This window comes from Callionymus lyra, chromosome 1 (assembly GCF_982586985.1).
Source record: "Callionymus lyra chromosome 1, fCalLyr1.hap1.1, whole genome shotgun sequence".
NCBI classification, from domain to species: Eukaryota; Metazoa; Chordata; class Actinopteri; order Syngnathiformes; family Callionymidae; genus Callionymus; species Callionymus lyra.
In genome coordinates this window covers 6,692,545-6,706,476 of record NC_141818.1, presented here as the reverse complement: position 1 = coordinate 6,706,476, position 13,932 = coordinate 6,692,545, and the positions used below count along the sequence as shown (strand labels likewise).

At 41.5% G+C, this 13,932-nt stretch overlaps 1 protein-coding gene across 2 annotated transcripts in view; it reads left to right on the top strand.

Annotated features, from left to right (window-relative positions):
* The window catches only part of ksr2 (kinase suppressor of ras 2), an 85,924-nt gene that overhangs the window by 42,788 nt on the left and 29,204 nt on the right, over positions 1–13,932 (top strand). For both annotated transcript variants that reach the window (XM_087790310.1, XM_087790309.1), the window contains one exon: positions 7,107–7,279. In XM_087790310.1, coding sequence (XP_087646436.1) covers positions 7,107–7,279 — 173 coding nt within the window. The remainder of the gene's footprint in view (positions 1–7,106; positions 7,280–13,932) is intronic.

Here is a 13,932-nt window from a genome sequence, read left to right as displayed (position 1 = left end):
AAGGTTTTTTCTTTTTTTCAAGGACTTCATTTGCAGGTCATGCTATTTTGTTCTTACTTTTTTTCTATCTGAACGGTGGTCTGGGATTACAATCGTTACCTTTATCCGCAGTACAAAAAAAAGTTGGGGGACTAGAGGAGGTCTCAGGGGAGGGACGTCTGGTTCTCTTTATTATGTCAGGATTATATCCCATCATAACGCTGACTCATCAAGAACTGGTTACAACAAGATCTTTGTGTGTTTGCATCGATGTATGTTTGATCGTATGCCGACGATGGTGTCATGTGTGTGTGAGTCTCCTTGCTTTTAGTCGACTTAGTGTCAATGTGTGAGTTTGTGTTTTAGCATTATTTATATGTTTCTTAAACCTGGTGTTTGTCTCTGGGTCAAGATGACCCGGAGACCCGAAATCAAATATGTTTCTGGTATCCCTTGTGTTGTATCTGGGTCAAGGTGACCCGGAGGCCCGAAATCAAATATGTTTCTGGTATCCCTTGTGTTGTATCTGGGTCAAGGTGACCCGGAGGCCCGAAAAACAAACGCGTTTGTGGTATCCCTTGTGTTGTCTCTGGGTCAAGGTGACCCGGAGGCCCGAAATTAAATATGTTTCTGGTATCCCTTGTGTTGTCTCTGGGTCAAGGTGACCCAGAGGCCCGAAATGTGTTTGTGGTATCCCTTTTTTTGTCTCTGGGTCAAAGTGACCCGGAGGCCCGAAATCAAATATGTTTCTGGTATCCCTTGTGTTGTATCTGGGTCAAGGTGACCCGGAGGCCCGAAAAACAAACGCGTTTGTGGTATCCCTTGTGTTGTCTCTGGGTCAAGGTGACCCGGAGGCCCGAAATCAAATATGTTTCTGGTATCCCTTGTGTTGTCTCTGGGTCAAGGTGACCCGGAGGCCCGAAATCAAATATGTTTCTGGTATCCCTTGTGTTGTCTCTGGGTCAAGGTGACCCGGAGGCCCGAAAAACAAACGCATTTGTGGTATCCCTTGTGTTGTCTCTGGGTCAAGGTGAAAGGGTTAAGAATTTGAAAAAGAAAGAAAATGTGATCTAATAGAATAGATTCCTTTTCTATTTTCGGGAGCAAATGTTCACGTGTTAATACACAAGCCCCGTAATTCCCGCGATCTTCTCGCCTGCGCCTCCATTTTCTCCCCGACTTTGTCAGATCAGGAGGCGACGACCTCTCCGACCTCTCCGACCTCTCCGACCCCCGTCAGCACAGAGAGCGACAGGAAGCCTCAGATCTGTCAGAAAAAGTGTTGAAGGGAAAAAAAACCCTTGAGTCCCGTCAAACGGACACGAGCGTTCATCAGACGACGCTCCTGCATTAATGCGGCGGCGATCCAGGTGGGAGCGGAGGAGAAAAAAAGTGTCTAATTGGGAGGAAAGCGAGTCGGTGCTGAGCCGAGGTCTAATGAGAAACCCTCTTGATGTGTCACAAAGGGAAGGGAAAGTGTCGGAATTGAAGAAAAACGCTTGCTCCGGTTTCGCCCTCGATCAAATGGAAAATCTTACAGGGAGGTGTCGCTGTAATTACTGGATCTGCAAGAGTGTTGGAAGGGGGCACGGCGGGGGGGCCCGGGGGGGGAGGGATGGTGGTACGCAGGAATGAATCACAGAGGGACCCCCCTCCTGGCTCCGAGGAAGAAAGTCAAATACACCTGCTTCAGTTTTTCTCGTCCGCTTTGGTTTCGTCCCTGTCGCTGTTTTTGTAGCCGACCGACTCATCGGGGAGTCCCAGACTCGCCTGACGCCGACAAACCCGACCGAGGAAAATTCCTCAGATTCATGAAGACATAAGTTTAGTGTGAAATGCAATGTTTAATAAAATAAATGTGTAAAAAGAAATATAAATATATAAAAAATATATTTTAAAAAATGCTTGAAATTAGATTTTTCTTTTTAAATGCTGTTTTATGATGATTTTGATGCTGAGAAGATAAACTTCACACGTTTACCTCATTATCCTCTTCTAATTAAAATAGTTTACGCTGAATATTTTCACACATTTATTTTTAACAGACGTTTTTATTTGTTCAGGCTTTTCCTTGATTTTCTGGAACACCTGTTGTGTTATCAGTTTTATCTTGATCTTTAAAAAATATACTTTATTGAATATTGTTTTGATTGTTTAAGCACTTTGTGACCCTGGTCTGGAAAAGCGCTATATAAATAAAAATTACTTACTTAAATGTATTTTTAACTGACTTTGTTTTTCTACATTGAGAAAAAAGACAGAGAGAGAAAATATAACTAGTCTAGATAAATATACATCAAAATAATATATATATATTTTTTAAAATAGACATTTTATCATGTGATATATTTAACAATATATTTCACTCATTATGAGTCAGAGAGAACACAGGGGGTACAACAAAGACATTTGTTTTTTGGGCCTCCGGGTCACCTTGACCCTTAGAAAACACAAGGTAAACCCCAAACCCATTTGTTTCCAGGTCTTTCTGTCACCTTGACCCTGAGACAACACAAGGGATACCAAAAAAATTAAAATGCTTTTCATGTGGTAAAAAATTCAGTCTATATTCAAAGACTTATTTACTTCCATAGTAGGATTCAAACATATAATTTAAATGTATTTATATATGCATTACTGTATCTATAAAAACCCTAAATAAAACTGCGATATGGCGAGGGACCCCGTTTTTATCATTATGTTGCTCGTGACGACAAGCCAGGAGCCTCGAAAGGGAATAAAATCTTAATGAGTTTTCTGTCCTTAAGTCCTTTAAAGTGTAATCTTTCATGTGACTTAAGGTCGTTAAATATGAGGCGTACATGTCTTCGCTGGCGTCCCCTTCAAGGGCCCCTTCGGAAATCGTCCTTGTCTCCGGTTGGTTCGTCGGAGGCGACGCAGCCAAACACGTTCGGTAATTAACAACAGTCGCTAATTTGACTTCCTCGCCCGATTTCCTCCCCAAAAAAATAATCAAAGTCAAACCAAAGTCTCTCGGCGTGAACAGAACTGATGAGTCATCATGTTCCCGGCGTGACGGTTGACGCCGAAATCCATCGTCGATCGTCGAGTCTCAACTATTGACCGAGTTGGTGTGTCGTCGACTCCGTGAATAGAAGCGACAACAACAGCCGGAACTTAAATCTTGGATCCTCTTGCCCTCCTTTTTTTTTTTCCTTCCATTCACATTCGCGCCGCGAACGCGTCGTTTGAAGCGAAGGAGAAAATGCGGCGGTGGCGGCGGCGTCTGAATGCTTCGATTCAAACTCAAACGGCCCTAAAGTGGGGGGTGAACGGAATCGCTGACAAAAGCTCGGAGACGTGATAACCTGCACGTCGCTCTTCCTGGTGGTGTGACGCGGCGCTGGTTTACAAGTTTAATTGCGCGACTCGGGGGAAGGAAAAAACTTCCAGTGGCATTGAACGCTTAATGAGTGTCACGGCGCGTGATACGTCAGCGCTCTCTGCGTGAGTCGGCTTTTTTTTTGCTTTTTTTTTTTTTAAATCAACATCTTTTGATGCTTTTCTTTCCACTTCCTGTCAATCACCTGCTAGCATTCCGGGGGATTTCTTTCTCCCTCGACTCAGTCTTGTCTTCTTTGCTAGTCTCTCATTTTGTTTTTGTTTTCCTGTGTGCCTTGACTTCCAGATGGAAGAAGGTCACGGGTTGAATTCCAGCTTTGAAGTGAGGTTCGGCTCTAGTTATTATTTTTAGGTGAGTGTCGGTTTAACGTTCTCAGGGGCCACCATTGATACAGTGGCTGCCGTGAGGAGCCGGCAAGCAAAAAAATGAAGGAATCAAAATAACAACAACAAGTAGCAAGTGCAGTATTTTATACAACTTTCTCATTTATTTTAAAATGAAATCATCTTTATTGTCATTGTTCCAAACAAATCCCTGAAGTACAGTAATAAATCTAACATTTAGAAAACACACATAATCGATTGTCGTTTGGTTCATTAGCATTACATTAAAAAAAAAGGAAATATTTCTACATTCTTTTAACTAAAATAGGAAAAACAAATACAAAGAAATGTAAGTTTCTACATGATCCATGACGTCATGGGGGCCCCCTAAATGGAGTCAAAGGGCTGCATGTCTCCCCCGGTGTCAAACTTTATCCAAGCCTGTTCAGGCGGCGCTTTCATCAGTGAGTTTTTGGGAGTTTTTTGACGCCCACTTACACACTGCTTGGCTGCTTTTACTGCCTCCTAATTTCCCATCGTTGGCATTAGAATGGTATGTCTGTCTCGGGAAGCAATTTTGTCAAGTACAGCGGGTCACTGTTGTTGTGATGTCAACGGTCACACATATTATTTCCTACTCGGGCCCAGGGCTGCATATCGCACAAAATAACCTGATGAAATGGGCAATAATTTGTGTTTACCGAGGATTTATTTGCTATCTGCCACTAAAAAGTTTCACGTTCTTTAAAGTTGTCAATTTGTCTATGTCTCGTTGTCGTTTACATCTCCGTCTGTCTGTGAGTTGTGCGGCGCAGCTTGCTGGGCTCGGTTGCTTGTAGTAAGACTAACGTATGATCTACTCAAACGTGAGTGATCCACTCATCTCCTTCAACCCCCTTTGCTAAAGAAACATATTGTAGGTTCTTTTCATCCCGCCTCAGTTGTTTTCAGCGTTCTTATAAGATCCCGGAACGAACCTGTCCGTCTTCACGGTATGCTAATGAGCTAAGTTGTTTATAAACTGTTATGTGTACGTGTACAACGACGTGGTATTTATTAAGGGTTTGGTGATATTGCGACGCGCCGGCGGCTCCTCTCTGATGTCGCTCAGTTTCGCGGGAAACTGATGGAAGTCCCGCGTTATAAGTGATATTTTTCTCCGACCATGTTGGCACCGAAATATTGCATCGTTTCCCCAGACCTCCCCTACAGTACTCTACATTTTTAGGTGCCAGAAATAAATATCGCATCAATATCGATATCGCAATTCAAGACAACAATATCGAATATCGCACCTATTTCCAATATCGAGCAGCCCCTAGTATTATTAGTACTTACTCTCATTTTAGGAGAAAAAAAAATGAATTGACTTTTTGTTTTGAAAGGAACATTTTCATAGTGCAATGCTAATGCTAATGCTAATCCTTGAAGCTAATGACAAAAAAAGGCTTTTAAGTCGAGCTATTTAGAACTTGATGAATATTTTTAAAATGAAGGGACGGATGTTTGTTCCAGGAACAAGCAAAGGTACCGGGAAGAAGTTGTAAAATCTCAGTCACAACAACAATAATTTGCAAAGAAAATTTGCGAAGAAGTTTAACTGAACCGAACTCCTGCCTCGACGGCGATGACACGATGGCCGCTTGGTTTGATGCCCGTTTCATTATCTCCACCCCTGCTGCGCTGCGTTTACCAGAGGAGTGAGTCATCGGCTGCCGGTTCCGTCTCTGCAGCAGCACCTGCTGCGTGGACGCTTCACTCCCGGACGGGAAAGCGTCCTCCGGGAAAATAACTGATTCAGGATAACATCCACGTGCATGAATTTATCTTGTTTTCGTTTTACCTTAAAAGAAAAAAGGTGGCCGGAATTTGACCTGAAAGATCTCGTTCTGAATTTTATCTGTGATTCCTGAGGGGAATTCCTGTCGCCTGGAATAATCTGGTTCTTCATGAGTTCGTCCAGGTGATGATATCTTCGTAGCAGAATCCAAACTAGCCTGACAACCAAACTTTTGTTGTCTGATTTAAATCTCAGCTGTTTATGTCTTTATTTTGAGTCCGTTGACCTGAACTAGTCATTTCTACTTCCTGTAGAGGATTTTAAAGAGGGTCTGGGGTCAGACCCAGGATCGCTTTAGGTTTAGGTTTTACAGAGCGTTCAACCGAACTTATTTTCCATGTGAAGTCAATGCGGTTTCATTACAAACTGTTGTAGTACAATATGGGAGTTGAGGATACGCAGCTTTGATGAGTTTCTAAGCAACGGGTTCCATCCGTGGTATCAAACTCTCATATCGAAAAGCAACAATCAGAGCCCGGATTTCACTTTTTGTCGATAAAGTTACAACTTCGATCCACGATTTTGACTTTCCACTCATTTTAGACCCTCTTTTTTAGAGGAAATTGAGTAAAAAAAAAAAGGTTGTTTATCCTAAAAAGGATCATACGGATATCGTAACTACTTAATGATATGATAAGATACATCTTTATTATTCCCACATTAGGGAAATTGGATTTGTTACAGTAGTTAAAAAAATAAAACCTACACATTATATTAAAACACATATTAGAATAAAGCACAAACAATAATGAATAATAAAAAAAACAATAATAACAAACAATTATACATTTTATAAAATAATAAACAATTATACATTTAATAAAGTAATAACAACACAATAGTAACAATAACACATTAACAGATACAACGATACAAAGGTACAGACGTTGGGCGAGGGAGTTTTAAATGTTTAGAAAAACATTGTATCTTTTTTTATTAAATAGTCCTTCCTGCAGCGCAAATTAATAATCTGGTGCTAAGGTGATCTTTGGTCCCATTGAAGTGACTATTTCGACAATTTCTGCTGCTATTTCTTAGTGTTTTTAAAACACAAACCTGTGGACGGTTGAACTGGAAACCAACATCTCAATCTTTGTTAAAAAGGTAGCAAAACCAACTATGGCTGGTGAGCACTCGTGAGTCTGAAGCGTCCCCCATCGACTGAGAGCTGGTCCAGAGTGTCCGTGGGTTTGTTGCAGATGTGTGGGACGGCATCACGAGTAGGAGGACAGAAGCATAATCATGACAGTTGTGGGAGCAGCAAAGTTATCCGTGGAAGTTGCCGGAAAACTTCGCTGTCAGAAGCTGAAAAATGAATTCAGACGCGGTCCACGGGGTCAAGAAAACCTGGCGAGACTCGGAATTAAAAAGTACTACTATAGTCTGGACCTCGTCTGCCCCTTTCTGGACGTTGTGTAGAGTGTCTGCAGAAAGTCCTGATCCACTTGAGGGTGGTAACTTCTGTCCCGACTTGCACTAGATCACTTGTTAAATTAAACTATTAAACATTATTCTCTCTTTTTTTACCTTTTTAGCGAACGCAACATTCTCCTTCTGCTGGTTGTCGGACTCACTGTTGTCCGTCTGTTTGACTCCCCAGAGCCAAGAAGAAGACCAAACCCCTGAACCTTAAGATCCACAGCAGCGTCGGGAGCTGCGAGAACCTGCCCACGCAGCGATCGCCCATCCACACCGAGCGATCCCTGCGCTCCTTCTTCTTCCCGTCCTTCATCCCATCCACGCCGCCGGTCCACGCGGACACGCCGTCCGGAAGTAAGACACCGTTCGTTTCTTTTCTCGCGCTCAAGATCTGTCAGCTGATGTTTTGTTTAATGTGGAGTGTGAGTTGCAGATTGTTGGGTTAAAAATCCGATCCTTTTACTTAAATAAAGTATAGAAATCAGATCTGGTTTGAAGTCACAGGTTTTACTTGTACAAGTGAGAAAGTACAGAGTTTACATGTTTGTCTGAATCCCTACTGAAGCACAGAGAGGTTGCTGTCATATCTTTGATAAATAATGATATTCCAATGGTTTTCAATCAAATACAAGAGATATTATTGCTCAAGCAATAATCATTATAATAATATAATAACTTGTTAAACTTGATAATTATCTTTTAGCTCAGTCGTCTCCCATCATAGATTCTAAAAGCTTTAAAGAGGTAAAAGATGAGAAGATGAATGCATGAAAGAAGTTGATATTTACAGTATACTGATTATTAATAGCAAAATAACCTACCCATGAAAAAAAAATGTTTTAAAAATTGCATTTTGTCTGCCATGCCGTTTTTTTCCCAAGTATATTTAACTTGATGTTATATACTTGTTACAATACCCTAAATTTCAGTCCAACACCAACTTGAAAGTGGGTTAGAAATTCCATGAAGCATTTCTTACCCATGCTGACAAAATATGCCTGTGATATTAATCCTAAAATCAGCAGGAAAAACTTTCTTAGAACTAACAAAAATGTATGTATCTACCAAATCTACCATTTCGCTAAGCACTAGCATTAGCATGTTGCTCCTATTCTTGCCAGGGCTGTTGGGAATCCTAACAAGGGGACGATCAGGTCTCCGTAATGACCGGACGGTGTGTGGCGGCTAATGCATTGTGGGAAGACCCGAGGAAGCCATTAGTGGGAGGAAGAGAACAGAGGAAGAGTGAAGGTGGTGTCAGGGGAGAATGAAGCCGAGGCGCATCCATCACTGGGTTTCTTTTTGGAAACATCGAGGAAAAAAGTGTGTGGCGAAGCTTTCGGGGCGATTTTGAGAAGTGAGGGAGAATAACTTTGTGGAGAGGTGTGTCCGAGGTATGGAGAAGCTGGTCTGGAAGGTGTTAGGAAGGAAAACCTTCTTTAATGTGGAGCTTTATTAGCAAAACCAAAGGTGAGATCTAAGTTGAACCTTCTAGATCGACTTCTTTTGAGCTCCGGTCAATGCTTCATTAGCCGGCGCTCCACACACACCCGTGTGCTAATGGCTAGGCGAACCTTTGGAAAGGTCACGACGCTGTAGATAGATGTGTACTGACCTCTATCTGACCCCGGGGCCTGGGTGTAAAAAAAACTTCAGGACTTGGCTCGGAGGAATGTGCTGATAGCCGCTATTAGCTGAGAGACCCAAGAAGAAGCTTCACATCTGCAAACATTCCAGAAGGTTTTTTGACTTCCAGCAGTGAAAGTGTTTCTATCACGGGTCACGCTGGGTCTTATCTGCTCTCAACGATCCAGGATTATTTTTTAAAGATAATGCTGGAAGAACGTGTACGTCGACTCACCGGCTTCTTCACCACAACAACCTGTTCGAGGTTATTTCAATCATTAGGTAGCGACAGTGGAACCTAAGAGACACAAGACGATCACGTTTACATCCAAAAGAGTAAAAGCGGCGCTGAAGAAAAAAAAAGTCCATCGATCCAGCTGTGATGTTCCAGGTGCGCGAGGGACAGCAGGGGTTCGTGGCGTCGACCCACTGTGTCTCGTGGCCTCGCTGACTCGTCCTCACCGTGGTGATGGCGAATCTGCGTCACTCGTAGCCAGGCAACAAGTGGTGACTCTACCACGGGGTCCCAAGAGGGCCTCCATAAATAATCCGGCTGCATAATCTGCTTCAGAATAACCTGGTTAGGATGGACCTCGTGTGTGTGTGGGGGGGGGGGAGTGGCGACACAAGGCTGGAATATAAAAGACAAGAAATAAATCGCCTCACGACAGGAAGGTTAAAGGGTCCACCTCCCGGTTTTAGGGGCTGGAGACTTGTGGTCTTTGTGTGGTTTTACTCTGGTAACTCCGTGTTCCTCCCACAGTCCAAAAACGTACACAGGTTGATTAGGATCGTGGGGAAATTGTCCGTAGATATGAGTGTGTGCGTGAATGGTTGTGAGTCTTTGTGGACACCCTGGCGTCCTGTCCAGGGTGTCCCTCTCGCCCCAAAGAAGCTGGGGTAGGCTCCAGCCCCCCGTTATCCCCTAATTCAGAATCTACTTATGGTTCCACGCACACGACTCAGGACCAGAGGAGAGAAATCTTTTCAGGCTGTTGCTCCTAAGCTTTGGAACGATCTTCCTCTCTCTTTGCGCTTGATGGATCTACTGACTCCTTTAAGAAACATCTTAAGACGTTTCTATTTATTCAGGCTTTTCCTTGATTTTCTGGAACTCCTGTGTTGTTCTCAGTATTATCTTGATCTTTAAAGTATATACTTTTTTGAGTATGTTGTTTTGTTTGTTTAAGCGCTTTGTGACCCTGGTCTGGAAAAGCGCTATATAAATAAATATTACTTAATTACTTACTTACTATATTGGAAAAATGTAATGGCTTGAATTGAACATTCTTTGGTAAAGTAGTATTTAAAGTGTTTAACCCTTAAGTAACACGTTTGATTCTTTAATATCCAAATGTTCGTTATGGTATTTTATAAATGTAGTGCCGATGACATCCACCAGAGGGTGTACGCGCACATATGACACACACACTAGCTGCTAGCGGTAGTTTGACTCGAGACTTGTATGTGACTTTTGTGACTCTTATAACACGTAGAGAATCATCCTCTGGCAAAGATGTGAGTCGCTCTGACTTTTGACCAGGTTTAACAGAGTTGGATCCCCAGTAACACCTTGACCCACTCAGGTAGAAAAAAAACCTTGAGATGTAAACATTGAAAACGTCAGATATTAGTTCCAAATATGGGAAGGTTGTGAGCACAACTGCTTTGTGGGTCTTTACCGGATGAACCTGGAGGAAGTGATTTCTGGGAAGAACCCTGGACTCATTAGACCAGTCAGAGAAGACAAAGAAGGTTGCAGTCCTCTGGCGTCAGGCTCGCCTAGACCTCCATCTGGCAGCTTGTTCGCTCTACACACACAGACACACACACCTACACACACACAACCACACACAGACACACACACATCTATTCATAACCAACTCATCTGGTGAGTTCCGGTTCAATTGGTTTCGATCTCTTGAGTTTTTACACCTGTTGAGTCACGGCCACTCGGCAATCGTTTGATAATCCTGCATCAGGTCACATGACTGACATTGAACCCATTTACAGTCAGTTTTAGGTTCAAAACGAAGAATTATGAGCACTAAGAATTATATGTGAAGATTTAGTGATAGTTTTTAAAATTAAAATGTATGAAAGTTTTTGTTTTTGTATTTTCAAGTTGAACTTGTTTCCTTTTTAAATTCCATGTCATTTTTTTTCATTCTTTCTTTTTCTTTTCTCGGTTCTGATAAGTATTGGTTGTTCGTGGGCGTGGCCTTTCTTAAAGTGAGTGACAGCCAGTAAATCAGACTCCGTGCTCGAAGGAGTGAAATGGCTGGAAAACACGTCAGTTTCTCTCCGTTCGTCACCGTCGTCGGCCCACGTCAAGCGTCACTCACTTCTCCGGCTCCTTTTTTTTTTTTTTTCTCCCCCCCTTCACGACGGACGCTTTGGCCCCGAGATCCGGGGCGAGCTTTTAGATAATGACACGCGAGGCTCCGGAGAAAACTCTGATGACAACGACGGAGGACGACAAACAGCCCTGACCGCCGCGCTGACAAGTCCAATCATCCGCCTGTCGCCAACAAGGCCGACATGAAGCAGATGATGTCAGTTCCCTCTCTGTATTGAGTTATCAGCGTGATTGAGTGTAATTGAGCGATGTATCGGAGTGCGGAGGAAAGACACGAAGCCTCCGGGGAGACTGGAAGTGGAGGAGGGCGCGGAGGAGGGAACGGGGGTTCTTGCCGAGCCAGGAAACATCGCACGGCAGCGGCTTTCGTAGATTAGCTTTGACTCATAATCGCTCCTCGTCGGTCGTGAAGGGCGAACGTGGAGCGAGTGTCTGATCTCCGTCGAGACAAAAATTTGACAACGTGAAATCCGGGACCAAATCTAAACTCCTGATCCACCTTGAAGTCCAGTTCGTGCTGGCGACTCCGGTCCTTCAGCTCCACTTCTTATCCATCAAATCCCGAACTTCGACCCAAGAACACAAATGACAAGGAGACGAAGAGGAGAGTTCCCTTCTTACTGGGTGGGTTTGAAGCAGCATAGACGAGAATCAGCTACTCCGAATCTAAGACCATGGTCCTCAGTCTTCCCTTGCACTACATGATCCTGGGAAACCTGCACGATTCACAAACACATGCGCATCAGTCTGTTTTGATTCGTAATAAGCTTCGTTGTAATTAAAAAAATAAATAATAATAAGAACAAAAACAAAGAGAAATTAAGAGAAAGAACAAGATGATACAATCTAAGTCTAAAGATAAAGAACATAGATAAAAGAAAACTAACAAAGACAAAGGATGCAAAGACTAACATAGAATAGAACATCATTATACTTTTACTCCACTCCTGCCCCCAAACTCAGATAAATATGTATCAGATAAATGTATTTATCCAAGAACGTATTGTTTCTTTGAGCGTCAAACCACCCATTGTATGAAAGAAGAAGAGAAATAATGTCTTTTTGTCTACGACAATGTAAAACAAGTCGAAACATGACATATGATTAAGCCTGTGATAAACTAGGGAGCTTCCAAAATGAACCGACACTTTATTACAATCTGACATGTTGGCCAACAAAAACCTTTCCCTGGAACATCTCTATAGTGTTAATTTTAACCACACGATGAATCGCGTCCCTCTTTATCTTTCATTAAAATCGATGTTTTGAGACTCAAAGAGACACTCCGTTACTAGTGGTGTAAATAAAGTTATGTATTTGAAATTAAACACACCTGGGCAAATGGGTTTCCCAGATCGCGATCTATGCTACGTTTATGTCCGGAGCTGGAAGTCGTACAAACATGGAGGATCGACATATACGTTTCATGGATCGTGTGATGACAAACCCAAGTGACGGAGTCTTGTTCAGATGGAAGCAAATTAATAATAATAATAATAATTCATTTCATTTGATGGCGCCTTTCGAGACACCCAAGGACGCCTTACCGAGTATAAAGGCAGCGTGATAAAAACAGTAAAATACATATAAAATACTACAGAGAATAAGCCAGTTTGACGAGGTATGATTTAAGTTTCTGATGATTTGAAAATGTCCAACTGTCACAGGTGAATAACAACAGAATTAAAAAGTGAAAGAACAATAGAATAAATGTATTATTAAAATGACAAAAAGGGACCAAAAAAACAAAACAAAATCAATCCGTTGTATTGAAAGAGAAACAGTTGCTTCAGTGGTGAAAGAAAATGAGTGAAAAAAAAGGGATTGATATAATTTAGAGCCGCACACGGAAATAATATTCTAAGATTTTTCACTCGACAAATGAATACGTGGAGAGTAATAAAAGTAGGAGCAGAATGAGGTTGAGGAGTCACGGTTGTCGACTCTGATGCGTGACTTACCGTCTGTAACGTGTCATGATCCGGCGTTCAAGTCCACCCTGACTCTGTTATGTTGACAAAAGCGTCCAAAAAACCCAACTCGCCTGGTGTTTGGGATGTAAATTGCTGCGTCTGTATTGCAAACATCAACAACCACCGTCAGCGGCGGCTCTTAATGCAAAACAGTGGCCACATCCGAAGGCGCCGGCTCGGATCCCAATTTTACCTTTTTTTTTTTGGGCGATGTAACATTTATGAGACGTTTTCTAAAAGCACATATTTCACTTCTTTAAACCATAAATATTCAGTGCGACTAAAAAAACGACTTTTAGATGAGAAACACTTCTTTGACGAGTCAGATTTAACTGCTGTGCCTTTTTAAAACGCTTAAAAAATTCAACGTGTGACATTCAGGAGGAAAGAAGAGTGGACTGTAGAAGTGACTGAGCTGAGCCAGAGGGCACTGATGTTCATCCATCCATGTCCTCTTCTCCAAGGTTTATTTTAACGCCTAGTTAAATATAGAATAAATCCATAGATCAACATAGATGTTTTTTTCTTATCGGTTTCTTTTGGTAAATATTTATTTTCTAAATTTTTTCTTTTTATTATTTATATTAAACGAAAGTGACGAAACTTTACTTTACCTGATGAAGCTATTTTTTTTTTAATGGAAATTGAAGTGTTTTTTTCCATCTTGTTCCTTCGCAGTTTTAAATTATAACTTTTAAAATAATTTAAAAAAAAATATGTAACAACACTTTCTCTTAAAAACTTTATGTAACTGATATTTTTAGTGAATCTAATTAATTGTTAGTCTTGGAGAAAAAAAAAGAAAATCGATATATATTATATAATAATAATATATCAATGATATATTTTTTGGTTTTCTTTCTTTATTAAAATTTTTAATTTACTATATATATTTTTAATAAACATATTTTGTGACTGATAAAGTACATCAAAACAATTAAATAACAAAAATGATAAATGTAATTTTCTGAACATGAATCACTACAACATATTTAAGTACTTCTCTCTCTCGATCTTTTCAAAATTGGATATTTTCCCCACATTTTCTG